Source organism: Eubalaena glacialis, chromosome 1 (assembly GCF_028564815.1).
Source record: "Eubalaena glacialis isolate mEubGla1 chromosome 1, mEubGla1.1.hap2.+ XY, whole genome shotgun sequence".
In the NCBI taxonomy this organism is placed as follows: domain Eukaryota; kingdom Metazoa; phylum Chordata; class Mammalia; order Artiodactyla; family Balaenidae; genus Eubalaena; species Eubalaena glacialis.
In genome coordinates, this window is record NC_083716.1 from 94,483,174 (window position 1) to 94,507,041 (window position 23,868).

Genomic DNA, 23,868 nt, shown 5'->3' on the forward strand with positions numbered 1-23,868 from the left:
TTTTTCTGCATCTATTGAGATGATCATATGGTTTTTCTCCTTCAATTTGTTAATATGGTTTATCACATTGATTGATTTGTGTATATTGAAGAATCCTTGCATTCGTGGAATAAACCCCACTTGATCATGGTGTATGATCCTTTTAATGTGCTGTTGGATTCTATTTGCTAGTATTTTGTTGAGGATTTTTGCATCTATGTTCATCAGTGATATTGGCCTGTAGTTTTCTTTGATGGTGGCCTAGTAGAATGAGTTTGGGAGTGTTCCTCTCTCTGCTGTATTTTGGAAGAGTTTGGGAAGGATAGGTGTTAGCTCTTCTCTAAATGTTTGATAGAATTCACCTGTGAAGCCATCTGGTCCTGGACTTATTTTTGTTGGAAGATTTTTAATCACAGTCTCAATTTCAGTGCTTGTGCTTGGTCTGTTTATATTTTCTGTTTCTTCCTGGTTCCGTCTCAGAGGGTTGTGCTTTTCAAAGAATTTCTCCATTTCTTCCAGGTTGTCCTCTTTGTTGGCATATAGTTGCTTGTAGGAATCTCTCATGATCCTTTGTATTTCTGCAGTGTCCATTGTTACTTCTCCTTTTTCATTTCTAATTCTATTGATTTGAGTCTTCTCTCTTTTTTCTTGGTGAGTCTGGCTAATGGTTTGTCAATTTTGTTTATCTTCTCAAGGAACCAGCTTTTAGTTTTATTGATCTTTGCTATTGTTTCCTTAATTTCTTTTTCTTTTATTTCTTCTCTGATCTTTATGATTTCTTTCCTTCTGCTAACTTTGGGGATTTTTTGTTCTTCTTTCTCTAATTGCTTTAGGTGTAAGGTTAGGTTGTTTATTTGAGATGTTTCTTGTTTCTTGAGGTAGTATTGTATTGTTATAAACTTCCCTCTTATAACTGCTTTTGCTGCATCTCATAGGTTTTGGGTCGTCGTGTTTTCATTGTCATTTTTTTCTAGGTATTTTTTGATTTCCTCTTTGATTTCTTCAGTGATCTCTTGGTTATTTAGTTGTGTATTGTTTAACCTCCATGTGTTTGTATTTTTTACAGATATTTTCCTGTAATTGATATCTAGTCTAATAGCGTTGTGGTCAGAAAAGATACTTGATACGATTTCAATTTTCTTAAATTTACCAAGGCTTGATTTGTGATCCAAGATATGATCTATCCTGAAGAATGTTCCATGAGGACTTGAGAAGAAAGTGTATTCTGTTGTTTTTGGATGGAATGTCCTATAAACATCAATTAAGTCCATCTTGTTTAATGTATCATTTACAGCTTGTGTTTCCTTATTTATTTTCATTTTGGATGATCTGTCCATTGGTGAAATTGAGGTGTCAAAGTCACCTACTATGATTATGTTAGTGCTGATTTCTCCTTTTATGGCTGTTAGCATTTGCCTTATGTATTGAGGTGCTCCTATGTTGGGTGCATAAATATTTACAATTGTTATAAATTGTATATATTTATAAAATTTATAAATATTGCTCCCTTGATCATTATGTAGTGTCCTTCTTTGTCTCTTGTAATAGTCTTTATTTTAAAGTCTATTTTTTCTGATATGAGAATTGCTACTCCAGCTCTCTTTTGATTTCCATTTGCATGGAATATCTTTTTCCAGCCCCTCACTTTCAGTCTGTATGTGTCTGTAAGTCTGAAGTGGTTCTCTTTTAGACAGGATATATACTGGTCTTGTTTTTGTATCCATTCAACCAGTCTCTGTCTTTTGGTTGGAGCATTTAATCCATTTACATTTAAGGTAGTTATTGATATGTATATTCCTTTTACCATTTTCTTAATTGTTTTGGGCTTGTTATTGTAGGTCTTTTCCTTCTCTTGTGTTTCCTGCTAGAGAAGTTCCTTTAACATTGTTGTAAAGCTGGTTTGGTGGTGCTGAATTCTCTTAACTTTTGCTTGTCTGTAAAGGTTTTAATTGTTCCATCAAATCTGAATGAGATCTTTGCTGGGTAATCTTGGTTGTAGGTTTTTCCCTTTCATTTCTTTAAATATATCCTGCCACTCCCTTCTGGCTTGCAGAGTTTCTGCTGAAGATCAGCTGTTAACCTTATGGGGATTCCCTTGTATGTTATTTGTTGTTTTTCCCTTCCTGCTTTTAATATTTTTTCTTTGTATTTAATATTTGATAGTTTAGTATGTGTCTTGGCGTTTTTCTCCTTGGATTTATCCTGTATGTGACTCTCTGTGTTTTCTGGACTTGATTAACTATCTTCTTTCCCATATTAGGGAAGTTTTCAACTATAATCTCTTCAAGTATTTTCTCAGTCCCTTTCTATTTCTTTTCTTCTTCTGGGACCCCTATAATTCGAATGTTGGTGCATTTAATATTGTCCCAAAGATCTCTGAGACTGTCCTCAATTCTTTTCATTCTTTTTTCTTTATTCTGCTCTGCAGTAGTTATTTCTACTATTTTATCTTCCAGGTCACGTGTCCATTCTTCTGCCTCAGTTATTCTGCTATTGATTCCTTGTAGAGAATTTTTAATTTCATTTATTGTGTTGTTCTTCATTGTTTGTTTGGTTTTTAGTTCTTCTACGTCCTTGTTAAACGTTTCTTGAATTTTCTCCATTCTATTTCCAAGATTTTGGATCATCTTTACTCTCATTACTCTTCATTCTTTTTCAGGTAGACTGCCTATTTCATCTTCATTTGTTTGGCCTGGTGGGTTTTTACCTTGCTCCTTCATCTGGTGTGTATTTCTCTGTTTGCTTAACTTACTGTGTTTGGGATCTCCGTTTTGCAGGCTGCAGGTTCATAGTTCCCGTTGTTTTTGGTGTCTGCTCCCAGTGGCTAAGGTTGGTTCAGTCGGTTGTGTAGGCTTCCTGGTGGAGGGGACTGGTGCCTGTGTTCTGGTGGTCTGGATACAGACTGTGAGAAAGAGGAATGAAGGGGGATCCCAAGGAATTTGGCCTGGGCAATAGAGTTGCCATTCAGGGATACATCGAAGTGGTTTGGTGAAGGATGGGAAATAAAAATCATGTCTTGGTCCTGTTAGGTTTGAGTTGTCTACTCATTCATTCAAATGGATATAGAAGTTAGTTGCTTCAGGGCAGAAAGTGGGTTGTCAGGCCCTGGGGTTGGCCGTGCTACCAGTGGGGGTCCAATCAGGGGATAGAAGCCTCAGGGTAAAGTAAACAAGGAAACTTATTATAATGAATGATTAACCTGTACTTGGAGAGTAGAAGGATGTGAAGATGGCTCTAGGACCCAAGCCAGGAGAGACTTGGAGAGAGACCTTCTCCCTGGACTAGGTGTGTCTGCAGCACCCTGGTTTGCCCAGACCACACCTTGTCCCCATTCTCTGGACGAGTGGAAAACAAACTTAGGGCAGCAGGTGAGCCACAGCTTGTGGCCAGGCATGCCGGCATCAGGATGCCCCATGGGCAGAGCCCAGAGCCTGCCGTGTCCATGCTGAGAGAGCCCAGGAAACAGAGCTCAGGGCCCAGGTGAGCCGTGGCTGGTGCATGTGCGCAGTGCCTCATGTCCACATAGGGAGTGAAGAGGTCACGGGGCCTCGGCCAGGACTGCAAAGCTCCATGGGGCTCTATGTGCTCTGGTTTATGGCTGCAGTCATGGCCGGCCAGAGGACCCCCAACCCATGTCCTCATACCCCCACACAGTGGATCACCTGTGCAGCGGGCGGGGAGGAAAAGGCCAACACCACACACCAGAAGCCCCCTTTCCTCCTGCCGTGTGCCTCCAGCACCCCCTACTGATAAAGCGTAACGTTGTGTTCACCACGGTGAAGGGCACAGTGCTGAGGCCCGTCCACTATGTCAACGGGGTCAGTGGGGTAAGCTGAGGGCCCAGAGCCAATAGCTGGTGTGGACAGTAGGGAGGTTTGTTCTTATTTGGCATGTAATTCCCAGATCACGTGTCACTCCATAGGACATGAGTCTTGCTCATATGAAAGTGCCTCTGGAAGGAAAAACTGATGTGTGCACTTGGGTCTGGCTTGGGGCCTCCTTGGAAACCTTTCAAACCTTTATTGTGTTGATATAACTGTAATTACTCATTTCAGGTCTGAAATCTTGTTTGAAAGGTATCTAAATAGAGTCTTAATTTTGCCTTAATAGTTTAGTAAAGGTATTCAAAGGGATATTTAAGTTTTATCAAGAAAAAATAGACTACTGTCTATTTAATTAATAACAAAATATATTAAATATATGAGGAGTAAACTTTTTATTACCAATTACTTTACTTTTTATTTTTTTCCTTTTTGTTTTTTATTGATGTATAGTTGAGATATTTGTTTCAGGTGTACAAAGGAACACTCTTACTTGGCATTCCACTGCTTATCCTTGAGAACAGTAAACATAGGCAGCCTGAATCCTTTGCTATAAATACATGCTTGCTTTTTCCAGATGCTTCTGTGTCGTTGGACCGTGTAACCTCTGTGAAAGAGATGGACGCTCTTGTTACATGGCCTTATTTAGAATATAATCTTTGTTCTCCCTGGTGGCATATGGTTGGCAGGGAGCTTTCTCTTCCAGATGTCAATGAATTTGGGGCAGTCTCCAAATCTAACCACAACATAAATTCAAAACCCACAAACCTGGGCTTCCCTGGTGACGCAGTGGTTAAGAATCTGCCTGCCAATGCAGGGGACACGGGTTCGAGCCCTGGTACAGGACGATCCCATATGCTGTGAAACAACTAAGCCCATGCACCACAACTATGGAGCCTACGCTCTAGAGCCGGTGAGCCACAACTCCTGAGCCCATGTTCCTAGAGCCTATGCTCGGTAACAAGAGAAGCCACCGCAATGAGAAGCCTGCACACTACAACAAGGAGTAGCCCCCGCTCGCTGCATCTAGAGAAAGCCCATGTGCAGCAAAGAAGACCCAACACAGCCAAAAATAAATGTAAATAAAATAAATAAATTTATTTAAAAAAACAAAAAAAAAAAACCAAAAAAGCAATCCTGATGGCGCAATACCTGTTTCCTGAGGAATTAAAACCTAGTGAATCAAGACAGCCTCTTCAATAAGTGGTGCTGGGAAAACTGGACAGCTACATGTAAAAGAATGAAATTAGGACACTCGCTAACATCATACACATAAATAAACTCATAATGGATTAAAGACCGAAATGTTAGACCACACACTATAAAGCTCTCAGAGGAAAACATAGGCAGAACACTCTATGACATAAATTACAGCAAGATCCTTTTTAACCCACCTCCTAGAAAAATGGAAATATAAACGAAAATAAACAAATGGGACCTAATGAAACTTAAAAGCTTTTGCACAGCAAAGGAAACCAAAAACAGAACGAAAAGACAACCCTCAGAATGGGAGAAAATATTTGCAAATGAAGCAACAGACAAAGGATTAATCTCCAAAATATACAAGCAACTCATGCAGCTCAATATCAAATAAACAAACCCAATCCAAAAATGAGCAGAAGACCTAAATAGACATTTCTCCAAAGAAGATATTCAGATTGCCAACAAACACATGAAAGAAAGCTCAACATCACTAATCATTAGAGAAATGCAAATCAAAATTACAATGAGGTATCACCTGACACCAGTCAGAATGGCCATCATCAAAAAATCTACAAACAATAAATGCTGGAGAGGGTGTGGAGAAAAGGGAACCCTCTTGCACTGTTGGTGAGAATATAAATTGATACTGCTACTATGGAGAACAGTATAGAGTTTCCTTAAAAAACTAAAAATAGAACTACCATATGACCCAGCCATCCCACTACTGGGCATATACCCTGAGAAAACCGTAATTCAAAGAGAGTCATGTACCACAATATTCATTGCAGCTCTATTTACAATAGCCAGGACATGGAAGCATCCTAAGTGTCCATTGACAGATGAATGGATAAAGAAGAGGTGGCACATGTATACAATGGAATATTACTCAGCCATAAAAAGAAATGAAATTGAGTTATTTATAATGAGGTGGATGGACCTCGAGTCTGTCATACAGAGTGAAGTAAGTCAGAAAGAGAAAAACAAATACTGTATGCTAACACATATATATGGAATCTAAAAAAAAAAAAAAAAAGGTTCTGAAGAACCTAAGGGCAGGACAGGAGTAAAAATGCAGATGTAGAGAATGGACTTGAGGACACGGGGAGGAGGAAGGGTAAGCTGGGATGAAGTGAGAGAGTGGCACGGACATATATACATTACCAAATGTAAAATAGATAGCTAGTGGGAAGCAGCCGCATAGCACAGGGAGATCAGCTTGGTGCTTTGTGGCCCCCTGGAGGGGTAGAATAGGGAGGGTGGGAGGGAGACGCAAGAAGGAGGAGATATGGGGATATATGTATACGTATAGCTGATTCACTTAGTTATAAAGCAGAAACTAATACACCTTTGTAAAGCAATTATACTCCAATAAAGATGTTAAAAAAAACCCAAAACATCTAGTGAATCCACAGAGATACTAAATGCAGTATATCCCATTGAGTTTTTAAAAGCAAAAATCTTTACAGTTAACTTTGGTTTTTTTACTACCATTGAGTTCTGAGGGTAAAATATCTTCAAAAGCAGTATGTAATATTTACAGTTGGTTAAATGTATCTGTTGATTCTGATTCCTAGTGAACACTCCTCAGATGGCCCGGAGAGAAGTGATGGATGGGGATTGTGGGGATGGAGGAGAAGTTGTGGTAGATTCCTTATTTTTTCTTTAGTGAATCAAATATTTAATATCAATTCAGAAATGTGTCCATAAAAATGTCCTTGTATAACTATCAGTTGAATTGTTTTTTTAAGATTCAGTTCCCTTTATCTCATAGTCAAGAAAAAAAAAATCTTAAATAGTAAGACAAAACCAAACCTTAGAAGTGAATCTTATTAGAAGTTCAGTCCAAGAAAAAATATTAAAAAGAAGGAGAAAAAAAATCCCCATCCATTTGTAATTAAACAGCTCTAATCCAATTAGAAGGAGAAAAAAAAGCAGGCAAGATAGCAAGAATTAGAGGTTTAACTTTACACTTCTGGGGATTGGATTTCACGGGCATAGTGGTAGTGATCTTTACTTACTGTCCTGGTTGACAGACCACAAACTTCAATCTGGAAAAGTAAGCGGCACACTTTACAGGATGGAGCATCCTCAGAGGTATGCACTCTGTTATCTTAGCAAAAATGAACTGGATTAACTGCCTGTTCCTGTCACTTCCTAGAGGTCTTACTGGATTCATGTTTTTAGCAGCATTTAATCATTAGTTTCTTCAAACAAATGTGAGAGGATTACTGACTTTCCTCACGGAGCTGTTTGAAAACCATACTCTCATATTTCATTGCTTCTTGGGGTTGGTTCCTGGAATCCCTGTAGCTCATTTTCAACTATAAACGTGCTTAAGGTGAATTTCAGAATTAAAAAAGAAAAGCTTTAAGTCTTGAAACACTTACAGATTGATGCTATGGACTTCATAAAATCCAGAAATTATGTTTCTTTCCTGTTCATCTGGAATGTGACATTGCCTGCCACATCATAAAAATATCGACTGAGTTTTTGATAACTGTGCTTCTCTTAGATAAACTGTCTCCAGTGAATTCCTGGGAAATGAAAGTTAGAATGATTAACACAACTTCACTGGAAATGAACGACACGGGAATGCTCACATACATTTTCCACCTTACTTTAAGATTAGATTTTAATTTGATTGCTGAAATCCAAGGGTGGACTCATTAGAGAACAGCTCTCCCAGCTGTTTGCCCTCCAGCCACTTGGCCTCTGCTTCTCAAAACCTCCTGGTCCCACCGCTAGAACAAGCACTGACAAAGCCGCCTTCAGATGGGAAACTTCTACTCACCATCTCGTCCTAGTGAACATCACTGAACCTTTGTTCTCATCCCCTCCTTCCCCCTCTGTCATTCTTCCGGGTCACAAACCCTCCTGTTATAAACGCAGAGCGAACTCGCCTATGTAGCACTTAGCCTGGATGTTCCACACACATTCCCAGGATTTACTCTCATCCCCTCCATGGAACATCGTGGAACTTCTGTGTCTGCTTTTTTCCCTTAGTATCATATTCCCTTGGAACCCACTAAGCACTACAAAGCACTACAAAAATATTTACCAAATGAATGCATTTATTTATGGTGAACATAACACTAGCTTTGACACGTTCTCTTAAACAGAATGTTTTTAAAAACATTGAGGTCTTAATCATTACTTAAATGATGGCATATATTTTAAGGAGGAAGAGGAACTGTGATCAGATGTTCCACAAAGTTAATTTGGGGTCAGTTTTTACTTTTACATTTGAAATAAAGACTCTTGCTTTCTCGTTATCGGGACAGAAATCCAGGTCTCTGGAGCCACATCACAGAATCCGCTCCCCCACGTAAAGCACAGGAGGGGAGCTGCTTGGGTCGACCTCGCCAGCAGCGTCAAGGTCACTGGCTTCCTTGTGTATCTGTGAGGGGACTTAGAGAGATTGTGCTCATGACTCTGTGGTGCTTCTTTCTTCTCCTGACCTCCTTTTCCCCACACACCCTCTCTTGTTTCAAATTACTAGACCCACTACTGATGTCAAGAAGTAATCCCTTGACATTTACTGCGTCACTGCACGTTGCGACATTTGCTCTTCAGGCTCCGGTGTTACCTCTTTCCTTTCCTTTCCTTTTGAGTCTCTTTATTTAGGGAGCTTCCTGCAGAAGGATGAGTCATCCCGGATGGGTACCCCTTAGACCAGGCTGTTAATTCTCAATCCTATCCATTCAGTGCTTCCTTTTCCTAACAAATATTTATGTTTCTGTTGACTGAAAAATATGCACAATCTAAAGGTTGAGAATTATGTTTTATTCGGCAGACTTACTGAGGACTTAAGCCTGGGATGCAGCCTCTCAGAAAACTCTGAGGGACTATTCCAAAGAGCTAAGGGAAGAGTCAAGATATACAGGAGAAAAAAACATGTAGTCGAACTTCAAAAGATTATTGCTAATCACAAAGACAGACATCTCAAGTTAACGACCTCAGCACTATTCTGTGTATGGGCAGATGCAAGAGTCTGGGCTCATGGAAATCATTCCTTTGATGTGTACCTTAACTACCTAGGGCCAGTGTCCTGCTTTACTCCATCCTGAGTCCCCTCAGGGAGCACACGTGGGGATGGCTTGATGGCTGCAACATCCTTTGTTTACTGAAATGACAACGATGTTCTTTGTCCACATTTCCTTTACCATCCTGAGAAGAAATTCATGGATAAAAATTTTTCTACATATATAACTTTAAAGATCTAGTGTCTACACTCTAAAGTAGAAATAACAAAGTAATCTATAATATTGTATGATGCTTATAAATTATTGAACCAGAAGATATGATAGAGACCAATATTTGTCCTTTTATTTATAATCGCCTTGAATATAGCAGCTAAAATTACTTTTATCACCACTAATAGGATTTTCCAAAATGGTGAGCACTTGCTAAAGTTGAAGTAAGGTTTTTCTTAGACATGACTGGTAGCTCCATTTCTGGAAAGCTATGTATATTGTGCCTATTAAAATATAGTATTGAATATTTAATTACATGTTTAAAATAATGTATATAGAAATAATAGTGTATATTAATACCTTGAAAAATAATTTATGCTTACACATTTTCTTTTCCAATTTATGCTCTTGTCTATAGTATGCTTCTAGGAAATGTGCTAGGTACCTATTGCTGCTCAGCCTCCCGCAGCAAGGAGGATATACTTTTGCGGGGTAGGTACAATATGCATAAATTTTTAATAATCATAAAGTAATTCAAGTGTTAACATTCAACGAAATAATAGTTTAACACAATATATATCATAAGGCACTTTAAGTCCTATCTCCTAAAAAAGAGTAGACTATGAAGGCTGTTGGGTTTGGGGAGGGGAGATGTGGTATGTCTGTAGCTGGGAGCACAGGTACTGCTTGAAAGACAAGAATAGAGGGATGATTGCTGTGTTATGCCTTTGCCAGAGTTCACACTTCCTGGAGAAATTCTGGTCCAATTACAGACTATTCAGCTCTCCTGGGGAGAAGTCTCTCCTGACACACATACATTAAACCTTTCCCAGCAATTTTCCGTGATAGCAGGCAGGCATTAGAGAAATGGTGCCGTTGGCTAGCAACCACGATGAATGTTTGTGCCAACCTGGTGCCGTAAATCTTTGCTGTACTTTCTTTTATTATATATATATAATTTATTTACTTGTAAGTATATATGATTTTATTTTTTTATTTTTTTAACATCTTTATTGGAGGATAATTGCTTTACAATGGTGTGTTAGTTTCTGCTTTATAACAAAGTGAATCAGTCATACGTATACATATATCCCCATATCCCCTCCCTCTTGCATCTCCATCCCACTCTCCCTATCCCACCCCTCTAGGTGGTCACAAAGCACTGAGCTGATCTCCCTGTGCTATGCGGCTGCTTCCCACTAGCTATCTATTTTACATTTGGTAGTGTATATATGTCCATGCCACTCTCTCACTTCGTCCCAGCTTCCCCTTCCCCGTGTCCTCAAGTTCATTCTCTAGTAGGTCTGCATCTTTATTCCCGTCCTGCCCCTAGGTTATTCATGACTTTTTTTTTTTTTTTTTTTTAGATTCCATATATATGTGTTAGCATATGGTATTTGTTTTTCTCTTTCTGACTTACTTCACTCTGTATGACAGACTCTAGGTCCATCCACCTCACTACAAATAACTCAATTTCGTTTCTTTTTATGGCTGAGTAATATTCCATTGTATATACGTGCCACATCTTCTTTATCCATTCATCTGTCAGTGGACACTTAGGTTGCTTCCATGTCCTGGCTATTGTAAATAGAGCTGCAATGAACATTGTGGTACATGACTCTTTTTGAATTATGGTTTTCTCAGGGGCTATACCTTCTTTAAATCCCTTTATTCTGCTGATGGTAGAGGAGTGTACTTAGACTAGGAATGTAATAGCTTTTGTAGAAGAGTTGCAGGTTTGACCTGTGAATGGTCATATAAGGTAGAGATATTTCAGTGGTAGCAAATGTTGATTGTTGTAGGTACCTGCTAAGAGCCTTGGTTACTCCAAAGCAGAGAACTGACTTGAAATTATTCATGAACAGGAATACCATTGGATGGTTTTGACATTCTGCTTGGGTGCATCATCTTTCCCTCCTTGTTGCCCATGATTGCAATAACTAACATTTAGCTCAGCGATTAATCAGTTAAAGGAGTAGTCAAATCTTTTCATAAGGATGTAAAATTCCTATCATTTTCCTTCACTGAACTTTGGAAAAAAAAATGTCTCCTGCCATTCCAGTAAGCAAAGAATGTTGCCCATCGTCAAGCCATCAGCCACTGTGGCTGCCCCCGACATTAAGGGTGGAGAAAAATAGGACACTGGCCCCAGATGGCTGAGGTGCACATCAAAGGAATAATTTCAATGGGCCTAGATTCTGGCATCTTCCCATACACAGAAAAGCACTAACATCATTAACTTGAGATGTTTGTTTTTTCTGATTAGCAGTAATGTTTTGATGTTCAACTACATGTTTTTTTGTTTGTTTTTTCAGCAAAAAGCCCCTTACTTCTTTGCAACAGTTCCTCAGAGTATCTGAGAGGCTATATCCTGGGCTAGAGTCCTCAGTAAGGTCCCTGAATAAAACATAATCCTCAACTTTTAGGATGTGTGGGGTTTTTTTTCAGCTGACATTTAGGAAGTTGAATGATTCTAGATATATATTTGGCTCTGAAATCTTTGTTTACTTACCAATATATGGTGATTTGCCAATATATGGTTAAGTGTTATCTCAGGTCCCCTGAAGAGCCATTCAGCCCTTGACATACAATTTGAGATTGCTATGTGTCTATGACCACCATTGCTATGTGTCCTTGACCATCATTTTGCAAATTCCCCTCAGCCCTTGACATTTCACGAAATTCCAGTTGTTTGTTTTACCTGGGAGGAAAGATCTGTTGGACTGTAGTATGTTAGTCTGTGGACTATGTAAAGTATATCTCTTGAAAAGCTACTTTTCACGATTAGAGGAAATACAAGTCAACAAATAGTATAGAGACCACCCATAAAGTCTTGAATGTGTAATGTGTAAAAAGTATATTTTAAGTGGTCGTTTAATAATACAGAAGCATTTCCCCTTGAAATTGCTGAGATGTCCCCAGTCCAACACAGAAAAGGATATTTCATTTATAATGTACCTAACATGCATGTTTTTTATTCAAATAAAATAAGAGGAACTAACCATCAGATGGATGGTTGCCAAATCAGACGTTGGGGGTCAGGTACGTAACTAAATAGTTACAGGCTAAGGTGACAAGTGCTGGGATAGAGTTCTGTGGAAAGAACAGGACAGTTGCTGAAGAGGTGACAGTTACTTGATTTGGGGAACCCTGGGTAATCTTCGTAGAGAGGCAAGGTTTGGGGCTGTTTGCAGATGTTCTTATAAGCTTGAGAGTAGACATGAGGACTTTCCCAGCAGGTGGAGCAGAGTGATCTGGGGTGAGGAATTTTGTGTTGGAGGAAGGTAGCCCACAGGAGAGTTGGAATTGGAATTGGGAGGGGCTGAGACTGACAGGGATGGATGTGACGTTGAGATGGGAGAGGGGGAAGTCAGTTCCTGAGGTTTTTTCAGGGCTGATGAGCTAGGAAGTGTTGCCTAACTGGACGAGGGAGGGGAGAGACCGAAGTCGGCTTCTTTCCTGGGTGTCTGGGCCAAGATTGGATATTCAAAGGAGGAACGTATTTGGGGACATAAAAGAACAGATGAGCAGTGGGCTGTGTTGATTTTTTCTTTAATATTTTATTTTGAAATAATTGCAGATTCACAGGACACAACATACATAGTACACAGAGGTCCTGTGTATCCTTCACCCAGTTTTCCCCAGTGATAACATCTTACAAAAGTGTAGTACAGTGTTAAAATCTGGAAATTGACATTGGTATGACCCATAGACCTTTTTTCGATTTTGCTGGTTCCTCATGCACTCCTATGTGTGTGTGTGCGTGCGTGCGTGCACATGCCTCTATGTGTGTGTAGTTCTGTACAGTTTTATCACGTGTTGATTTGTGTAACCATTACTACAATCAAGATACAAAATTGTTGGGAATCCCCTGATGGCCCAGTGGTTGGGAGTCGACACTTTCACTGCCAGGGCCCAGGTTTGGTCCCTGGTTGGGGAACTAAGATCCCATAAGCCCTGCGGCACAGCCAAAAAAAGATACAGAATTGTTCCACCTCTGCAAAGACCCCTTTCCCCATTCCTAATCCCTGGCAGTCACTATTCTGTTTTCCATCTCTGTAATTTTGTCATTTTGAGTGTTATATAAATGGAATCATATAGGATGTAACCTGTAACCTTTTGATATTGGCTTATTTTCACTCAGTATAATTCCCTTGAGATCCATCCAAGTGTTGAGTGTATCAAAAGCTTATTTTTTTCCATTGCTGAATAGTATTCCATGGTGTGAACACTCCAACATTTGTTTCCTACATTGAGGGACATTTGGGTTTTCAGGTTTTGGCTATTACAAATAAAACTCCTATGAATATTCATATACATTAAGTTTTTGGTGTGCATATAAGCTTTCTCATCTTTGTGATAAATGCCCGGCATATGTTAAATGTATATTTAGAATGTATTTTTAGGAAGCTGCCAAACTATTTTCCAGAACGTCCTCAGAAGCAATATGGGAGAGATCTAATTTTGCTGCATCCTTGGTACTGTCACCATCTTTTAAATTTTAGCTGTTGTAATAGATAGGTGTATTGTAATATCTCACTGTGATTTTAATTTGCATTTTCCTAATGGCAAATGATCGTCTTTTCATGTGTTTGTCTTCTGTGTGTTCTCTTTGGTGAGGTCCACGTCTTTTGCCCATTTTCCAGTTAGATTGTAGGCTCACTGTCACCCCTCTGAGCCACTTCATTGTGCCTCGTTGCTGCCGGGGGTGGGAGAAGTACCAGCTGCCCCCCAGGCACCGGGGCGGAGGTCGGGGAAGAGGGTCACTGAGTAGCATTGCCTCCTGCCAACCAACTTTACCGCATTGCTGCCAGGTCGGGGGACGTTCGCTTCTTCACTCGGCCACACTGATTCCGCGAGGGGTCAGTTTTTCTCTTGGTTTTTGGCTCGAGTAGGACAAGTATTAAGAATGAGGGTTTTTTCTGCCAGACCTCCTTTGTCTAGAGTTGGTCCTGCATCCAGGCCTCTCCAGCACCCCACTGGGGATGAAGGAGGAAAGAAAACCCCGGGAGCTTACGGCTTTCCTCAGGTTGTGAGGTTCCCGGCCAGTCAGCCTTCCCTGCATTTTTCATAGCATTCCTATGTTTGTTTGTGGTCTTAGTTCCAGGACTTTTAGTTGCACGAAGGACTGGCAAGGAATGGGGTGTCCTCATCTTGGCCCCATGTTGGTCTTCAAGGCCCTGGGCCCCTTCAGTAGGCAGCCTGGGGCTCAGTAGCACTTCTGTAAAAAAGACATCTGTGTCAGCCCCTTGACATCAGGAGACGATAGGTGAAGGCTTGGACCTTGGCACCCGTGCTTACTAGTTGAGACCTAAGACTCAGCGTTCTCATCATACGATGGGGGTGATGCTCTTGGTGATAACAATGCCTGTCAGGGCTCTGTGAGGGCTACATGACATTGTACATGGAGAACACTTTGCAGGGTGCCTGACTGTTATTAAGGGCTCAATAAATAGGAGCTCTTGTTTTATCTACAGGTAAAAGAGACTCTTGGCTCTAAGATCATTTTTGAGCTTAGTGAGAGAACAAAAGCCAGATCGTGGGGATTCAAAAACCAAGCCCAAGATGAGAGAAGTTGGTTTGCCTCCGAGATTCTGAGCTGGAGAAGGAGAGGGAGGGCTGTGAAGGGCTCAGGGAGTGATGGGTGGGGAAGGGAGTTTGAGGCTCAAGTAGGAAAGAAAGGGCTGAGGGGAAGGGTGAGCAGAGAGAGGGAGAGATAAGCAGGTCAGTTACAGGAAGAGAAATGTTGCTGCTGAGGCTGGATCAATAGCACAGGAATAAAGAAAAGAAAACTCCTGGAAACCAGGCACAGTCTCCCCTCAACCACCATCCAGCACAGAACCAGCTGCCTGGCTGCTGTCATTGACGTCACCAGACATTGTGACCTTGACTTCTCCAAAGTCAGACACCCACTGTTTCAAGGCCTGGTAGTTACTGTTTCTATTGCAGAAAGGAGAGAAAAGATGAGATTGAATGAGGAGATAGGACGTTAGGAAGAAATGAGTGACTTTGGAGTAATTTATATATAATAAACTCCATGCGTTTGTGATTATTTCATCAGATATTTATTAAACGTCTGCTTTATTTCAGGCATGTGCTCTGGTTGCAATGATGAAAACATTGACATTATCCTTGGGCTTATGGAGCTGTCTTTGTACTCTGGGAGCCACGCCTCCCAGACTCATTTCCAGTGGTGATGCCCAATGGGACTGTGTCCCCAGGAGGACCCAGGCTGGTGAGGAGGTGAAGGGCAGCCTCCCCAGAGCAGAGAAGCAGGGGTGCTGAGGGGTGAGACGTGTGGGGAATGTTCCAGACACAAGGCGCAGCGTCGGTGTAAGAGGAGTGGGATCCACTTGAGGAACTGGAGGAAAGCCAGTGGGGACAGAAGCGCTCAGCAGGTGCGGGCATGACACAAGATGGGGGCGGGTGGTGGGCCACGGGGGATTCGCGGGCACCCGGGGTCTGTGTGCTGATCTAAGAGTGAGGGTCAGCCGAGACACAGGCTTGAGGAGTGGCGTGGAGCACAGGCTCCGGTCCACATCTTTACAGAGTGACACTGCGTGCCGTGTAGGGCGGGTGTCACAGCTGGGGACGGTGACGGGGGCCAGGCAGAACGGGCGGGAGGGTGGTGGCCCGGGCAGGACGATGGCATTTGGAGTGGCGGGGGAGAGTGGCTCTGAGGCTTGGTGACTCATCGGCGTCCGGCTGGGTGACTCGTTTCCACTTTGCTGTCATTAGGACCGCTGAGTGTTTTGGGGAAGAAAACATGAGTTTGTTTTTAGACTTTTTTGTCCAAGGTGCTTCTGAGCTATGCAGGCAAAAATGTTGGGGAAGCAGTTGCTCGTGTGGACATACGCAGGGGAAAGCGGGCTGTCTCGGAAACGCGGGCTGAAGACTTTTGTCGTGTGTGGGCTGGTGGGAGCGCGGGCCTGGCGGTGGGGACTGAGGAGGGCTGTTGGGGGTCCAGGGACAGGGGGTGTGATGCTGTGACCAGCGGGAGCCCATCCGGAGGCAGACATGAGGGCGAGGGCTTAAGCAAAGATTTAGCGATGAGACGTAGAATAAAAACACTGAGAAAATGGTAGAAACCGAACGGGGGCTGGTGAGAGTCTGGCCTGCACCTTGTTCCCACCTACATCCCTTGGAACACCGGCTCCTTGGGAGTGTTTCTATCCTGTTCCCTCTGTTTCCCTCTCACACACACACGTTTTATGATCAATTAGTTATGAGGATCGCTGTTAAAATGAAATAGTTTTTTCAACAACATAACTTCTGAGAGTATTTATTTAGCGTGTACCATACAGCAATATAATATATATATATATATATATATATATATATTTGGCTGTACTGCACAGCATGTGGGATCCCAGTTCCCCAACTAGGGGTTGAACCCCACCCACGCCCCCTGCAGTGGAAGCGCGGAGTCCTAACCACTGGACCGCCGGGGAAAGTCCTCACACAGCAATGCTTAATGAATCTCAGGACCCAAGTCAGTGTTCCCTAGAACCCTGCTTGAGAAACACTGGCTGAATGCCAGCAATAGACTCGGCATCAGGAAAGTACATCATCCCTCTCCACAGCCTCCTCTGCCCCTGCACCCCCTGCTCCCCAGCCCCGTCCTCTCTGGGAGCTACGGTTTTTCTCAGGAGTTGAAAGAACAGCCTTCAGTTGCAGGGCATGTGGGTTTAGGGCCATGGAGGTCAAAATACCTGGTGAAATCCGGGGCTGGCAGCCAGGAATCCAGGTCGGTTCTGGCCAGCGGTTGAGTGAGGAGTGTGTCTGGGTTCTGGGTACCATGAATCTTTGGTAACTGGTGAAAGCCTCCAACTTAGCAGCAATAGATCTATTTCATTTCTAGGCAAACAGGACCTCTTGAGAAAAGGAAATCCTGGTACAAACCTGCAGGTAATCAGGGTGGGAGTGGGAAGGGGGAGTGTGCAGTAAGTAAAGGAAGGTAGTAACCAAAAGACAGTCCCTGTGCTGGAGACTGAAATGATCTAGTCTTGTGAGACTGGGAGAGGGAAGGCTTGCTACTTGAATGTTTGGAACTTGGAAATTCATTTATGTTGTTCATTGGTGTGTGAGTGTGTAGTTACTTTGCCCGTGTGTCTTTGGCCATAAGGAAAAATGAACCTATTTCGATAGATAACTCTCATCACCACTGGTATGGTAGTGTGGTCACTAGCATCCCCTTCTTATAGAGGGTTATATATAGTTTTAAAAAGCAGTGGAAGGTTGCTGTAGCAGGGTTGAGCAAATAAGAGTGGTGTTATGAGCAACATGATGTGTTGTGTGGTGGGATTTTCCTTGAATCTGAAGCCCAGCATATATATTTTTATCTCCAGTGTCTGGTGTAGTGCCTGGTAAACAGTGGGTCTTTGATTGAATTGGTGGATGAATAAATCCTTAAAATTCATCCTTTTTAAAGCCCAACCCTGATGATTACTCCAAACTCATGGACCAGAGAAGAACCCTTGAGACTAACTTCATTTTGGGGGTCAAACAAAGCCAGAATTATCGAGGTGACCTCTAGGTTCTGGTACAGATTTGTAGTCACTAGTTTGACATAGTTGATGGTTGCTGATAAGAGTAAGAATTTGGGGCCTTAACAGATAGAAAATAACTGACTTTTGCTTGATCCCACATGTTTTGCAAGGAGAAAGCCAAGGTGATGGGCAAGAAGAAGCAGTTGGTCTTGGTGTACTGATGAATGGCAGAATTTGTAGATTTGATTAATATTGCTTAAAAACCTATGATGTTTTAGTCCTACTTCTTGTACCTTTACACACATAAGTATTCCTGCATAAGAGATGAATGATGGGTACCCAAAAGAGTTGTGTGGAATGGATGTACAGATGAGTGAAGTCATATGTACTTTTGCTGGGCATAGCTTTCTTATTTCTTTATCTACCTATTTGTGTCCTAGCATTTGAAATGACTAATTCTGTCTCATGCAGGCATAGGTATCTATTTTGGACTCAAATTACCTCATAAGGATTCTCATTGTACTCACAGGATGATGCTGAACAGTTGGCATTGTATCATCATGTCCTCAGTAGTTCTTATTTCAAGTGTCCTGTCATTATATTTCGTCCTTTTACCTCCCTCTTCTCCCCAGAATTGGAGGCCTTCTTTTTTCATATTCAATTACTGTTTTAATTTTTCAATGTTTTAAAAAAATTACTGACTGCTAACTGCACAGTCACCCCTCGGTATCTGCGGGGGCTTGGTACCAAAATCCGCAGACGCTCAAGTCCCTTAAATGAAGTTATGCAGTACTTACATATAACCCCACACACCCTCCTGTATGCTTTAAATCACTTGATTACTTATGATGCTGTGTAAGTGCTGTGTAAAATGTTGCTGCAGCACAGTGAATCCAAGTTTGCTGTTTGGAACTTTATGGAATTTTCCCCACATGTTTTGGATCTGCATTTGGTTGAATCCACAAATGCGGAACCCACGATACTGAGGGCTGACCATACAGTAGTGAACCATACCAGTCACTAGGACCATAGTGAGACACGGCCTTCCTCCTCCAGAAGCTTGTAGGCATGTGTGTGCATCACCAGTGAGACACTGTGGTACGTGTAGCACAACACAGAGCGAACACAAGGTTCCGTGCTGTTCTAGAGAGAGACTGGTTATAATGGGGTCGAGGTGGGCAAGGCAGGCTTTGCAGTGGATGTTGTACCTTTACTTCTCAGTATCCTTTTGTCACATTACATTCCGGAAGCAAAATTGATCAAACCTTCAGAAGATCTACCAATCTGTCATCAAATCTTTCCATGCTAAAAGAAGCTTCCTTGGAGAAACTAGTCTTTGCTAGTTAATCCCATCAATAGAAAAACCTGCATTTCAGAACAATCAGTGAATTCAAAACAGAACATGCTTTGTTTAGAGGAAATCTGTAGTCTCTAGAAATTGGTCAGGTTCTGTCATCTACAGCAGTTTATGGCTGAGCTGCTTTTCTGTGTAAACAACAAATAATGGTTGAAGGGATTTTAATATCTGAGGGCTAGACTCAAACCCAAGACAGGGTGGTCTACTCAAACTTCTTGATGCACTTAGACAATGTAGTATTTTGGCTGCTTTGAAACAGCTTTGTGAATTACAGAGACAAGACTGAAAATAAAATCATCCATATTCTCCATAAAGAGTAAGTTTGTGTTTCTTGAAGCCTATAAGATCTTCTACCTTATGTTAAAATGCACAGGATCCTCTCCTATAAAGAAACAAATTTTGAACAACAAATTTTTAGCTTGAGATTTTAATTCTATTTATTTATTTATTTATTTATGGCTGTGTTGTGTCTTAGTCTCTGTGGAGGGCTTTCTCTAGTTGCGGCAAGTGGGGGCCACTCTTCATCGCGGTGCGCGGGCCTCTCACTATCGTGGCCTCTCTTGTTGCGGAGCACAGGCTCCAGACGTGCAGGCTCAGTAGTTGTGGCTCACGGGCCTAGTTGCTCAGCGGCATGTGGGATCTTCCCAGACCAGGGCTCGAACCCGTGTCCCCTGCATTAGCAGGCAGATTCTCAACAACTGCGCCACCAGGGAAGCCCAGCTTGAGATTTTAAAAGGTGAAAGAAGACACCTAGGAAGAAAAGCCTAGACCCATTTTTGAAACAAAAAGAAAATTCAGAAGAATCAAAATCTTTTATTTTTGTTCCATGACTTAATAATTCAATTGTACTGTTCTTTCCCCAAAACAAATAGATATAAACAATGATTGCAGTAGTTAAATAGGTACTTCTCCCTTTAAAAATCTTTAACAGCTTTAGGATCAAATTGCTTCCAAATTTAACTTGATTAATTTCTGAATAAGAAATGACACTTTAAAATGAATTTCTTGCATTCTAAAGAGTATTATAAACCACTAAAAAACAAGAGAGGGAAACTGCGTTGTTTTAAAGCATGCTGGAATAAATATTTTGCATGTCACTAACAGACAATAACATTTGGAAGATTTGGAGATGATCTCTATTTCAAACAGATACTAAGAAATATGAAAATATATAGAGTTTTGCTGTATTTAAGATCATCATTATCTAAAAACCACTTGGCTTTTGTTGTTCCAGAGAGCACAGTCAGATGAACTGGAAAAAATTGAAAAACACGGCCGGTCCTCCAAAGACAAGGAAAACACCAAGTCTCTGGACAAACCTGAGCAGTAAGCAGGGCTTCGGCCCCGCGGGCGGCGTCCAGGCCACGGGGGGCTCTTTCCATTCAGAAAATGAAGTATCTTCTGTGCATCAGTATCATGAATGATGTGAGGATGAACGTGTTTATGTGCATCATCTTTTTCCTCTTAACTTGGCTTTATTTCCTTAGGTTCCTTTATGAACTGTCACTAATCCCCAACTTTTCAGAGCGAGTCTTTTGCATCCTGTTTCAGTCCACATTTTCAGAAAGCATTTGCTCAATTCGGCGCAAACTGGAGCTGCTACAGAAGTTGTGTGAGGTGGGTGTTGGTCCATCGGGGGCTGACGCTTGGGTTCTGATATTTAATTGTGTTCAGTCATGTTCGTATTTCAAACAAGTTGTCTTTTATTTACCATAAGTACTCATAAAATTTGAAGGATAGCAGTCCCACCAAAGAGAATGTATGATGACTGAGCATCAAGGTCAAAGCAAACGTGCAGGAGGGCGAGTGGACCCGGGACAGCGCTGCTGGGGCACGGTCACTGGGCGTCCACCCCCGCAGGCTTCTGTCCCCCTGCTTTCGCCAAAACACAATCTTCCCTTGTCACGGGCCTCTCCTCCATCAGACTGCCAGCCAAAAGCCACGTGAAGGCGTTTTCTTTATTTTCCTCCATTTTGGGGAGGGCCCCTCAACAAATTGTTAGTGATTCAAACCAAATGCTTCAGGAACAGCTGTATGACTCGACAGAAGATAAATATTCTTCTGAAAACAAAGAATAAATGCTTGGCAGAAATTACCAATATTAACATTTAAAACAATTTGTCAAAAAAGCACCATTCTTCCTGGCTATGGTAAATCATTTCGAAAAGTAGTAAGATGTCATGAAAGACGCATTTTCAGAGGAAGTGATGTACAAATTCAACTTAAACTGTGTGTTTTGGAAGAAGTGAGTGTGAACCTTTCAGGGATAAATCTAAATTTGGAAATTAAACTTTATAACTACGTTTTGGTAGTTACACCTTATGCCAAAAATTTGCGTTGCACAGAGGCAGATACAGTTAGGCCGATGGCAGTGATATTATTTTGTGGTGGTTCTCATATCACAGCCATATTTGTTTTCCATGCAGTTGCATCACAGAAATGACCTAGGCTGGTACATCTCAGCTACAGAAGCACAACCTGCATGCTTGTGGGTGGTGCAACTTTTTCTAAGTTATCTTTGGAGACACTGCTCTTAAATATACTAAAATGAGCACTGAAGAAGTTTGGTTATGACCCCAAATTATTAGTATAATATGAATATCTGCCACTGACTTAAGATAATTCAGACAATACTGTGAGTGAGAGATTCTTCTTTATCCTGTTTTACAGACATTAAAAAATGGCTCAGGGGTCATGCAGGTTTTGGGTTTGGTTCTTGCCTTTGGCAACTACATGAATGGTGGAAATAAGACTCGGGGACAGGCAGACGGTTTCGGGTTGGACATCCTCCCAAAGCTGAAAGACGTCAAAAGCAGTGTAAGTATTTCGGGTGAGTGAATGTGGCACACTGGGGACTGGACATCTTGTTGAGTAATAAGTTTGACTGTAAACCAGTGTGATAAATATTTACGTCCCAAGGTCAAAATTTCCTTTGTGTTCTGAGCTAGATAAAAGTAGTGGCCACCATATATTTGTGATCTAGAGAAGAAGAATGTTTCCTAAAGTGAGTAATTTTGAATCCTTTGTCTAATGAATAATTGAGAAGACAATATTTTAAAATAAAAATAATTATTTTTTACTATCTTCCCCATGTCTGCTAATATTTATCTTTTTGCATCTGAGGACTAGTTGATTTCTATAAATTAGACAGTGTATCCATCACTTTCTTCTTCTCTCCATGTTAAGCAATGGAGGCCAACAGGCCCATGTTTTAAAAACAAAACGAAGATGAGTGAAAGTAGTTCATAAATAAAATTTAAAAGATGATCCTCTTTTTCTCTATATCATCCTCTCCTTGATACTGGTATATATGGGAACATCTAAGCCCTTTTGCAAACCTAATTATTATTTTTTTATTCTACTTTTGTAGTTGTGTTTGTTTAAAATTAACATCTAAGAGATTATGAGAGTGTCAGTAGAAATATAACATCAGGGAAACCACCACAGTGGTCAGAGTTAAAGTCTGACATTGTAAACTTAGAAAATAATAGAATTCTGTTTCTCTGATAAAAGAATCTTCACAAAGAACTATATGATGAGGGAAATTATGAAGGAAATGTTTTTAAAATATTGAGTTTAAGTGAACAATTGGCCTATAAAAATGAAAGTACAGAGAATTGGCCCTCCTAGATAAGGCAATAATCTCCCTGATAGGAGGGAGATACTTTTTTTGCTTTTCTCTGCCAGTCAACAACTCACTGGTTTATTCACTCATATCCACTGATATGTTCATTGAACATTCCTTCATCTGGCTTCTATGAAATGCCAGACAGTGTGCTTTTCCATAATTGGGAAAAACATAGTCCTTGCTTGGAACACCAACAGCATATAATTTTTGTGATTTTTATGGTTATATTTCTTCAAATGCTGTTTTATTTGTATGACATACATTTTCATAGGAACCTCCAATATGTCAACATGATAAATCATTTATTCAAAAACAAAAGCTTTTTTCTAAACACATAGTAGTTTTTGAATAGTTCTTACAGCTGATTGTTGGATTGAAACAAGTAGTTTTTGCAAATAACATTGGAATACAAATAGCATCAATATAATGTTACTTATCAAAACACATTGGAATACAAATAGCATCAATATAATGTTACTTATCAAAATGAATCTGAAATAGATTCTGATGATCATAATTATATATGAATAAGGGATTTTTTGTATTGATTGATATATCTTATTCAATCCTCCTATAAGTTAAATTTCATTAATTTAAATAATTAAGGAATAATCTGGAAAAAATAATCAAGAAGCAAGTTTTTAAAAATAATTTCACTTGCATTCTCACAAGAGCTATATGCAAAGTCTATTTGGTTCTTTCTGTATAAAATAAAGATAACTATATCTATATAGTTATATAGACCTGCATGGATGGAGCTGTTTCTTGGATCAGTCAGAATTAACTTCTGCTCAGCATGGCTGTCAGCAGGCATTTAATAAGTGTTTTGTTAATTGATTCAGGTATTGCTGATCATTTCACTGATTTGCAAGTTAGGAAAGACAAAGGAAGTCAGTTGCTTAAATCATTTTACAAGCAATCCTGTTTCTAAGAAATGTATTACTTTTATTATTATAGCTATATATTTCCTTGTAATATATGTATATAGAAGTATATATGGGGAGTCGAATAGAAATATTATCATGTCATGTCAAACTTGATTATAAAGGGATGTTGCTCTTTTATTATCAATGGGGGAAAAATCATGATTAGATTGAACATTCCAGGAAACAAAGTTTGTATTATAGGGTGTGTTTTAAAAATATGTATTTGGTTTCACACATTCAGATTATCTAATACTAATTTTGAGCAATGAAAA

The 23,868-nt window shown here is 40.6% G+C and overlaps 1 protein-coding gene across 1 annotated transcript in view; it reads left to right on the forward strand.

Annotated features, from left to right (window-relative positions):
* The window catches only part of LOC133091320 (formin-2-like), a 345,797-nt gene that overhangs the window by 218,685 nt on the left and 103,244 nt on the right, over positions 1–23,868 (forward strand). The window contains 3 exon segments of the mRNA XM_061190473.1: positions 20,277–20,368; positions 20,530–20,659; positions 21,713–21,859. Coding sequence (XP_061046456.1) covers positions 20,277–20,368; positions 20,530–20,659; positions 21,713–21,859 — 369 coding nt within the window.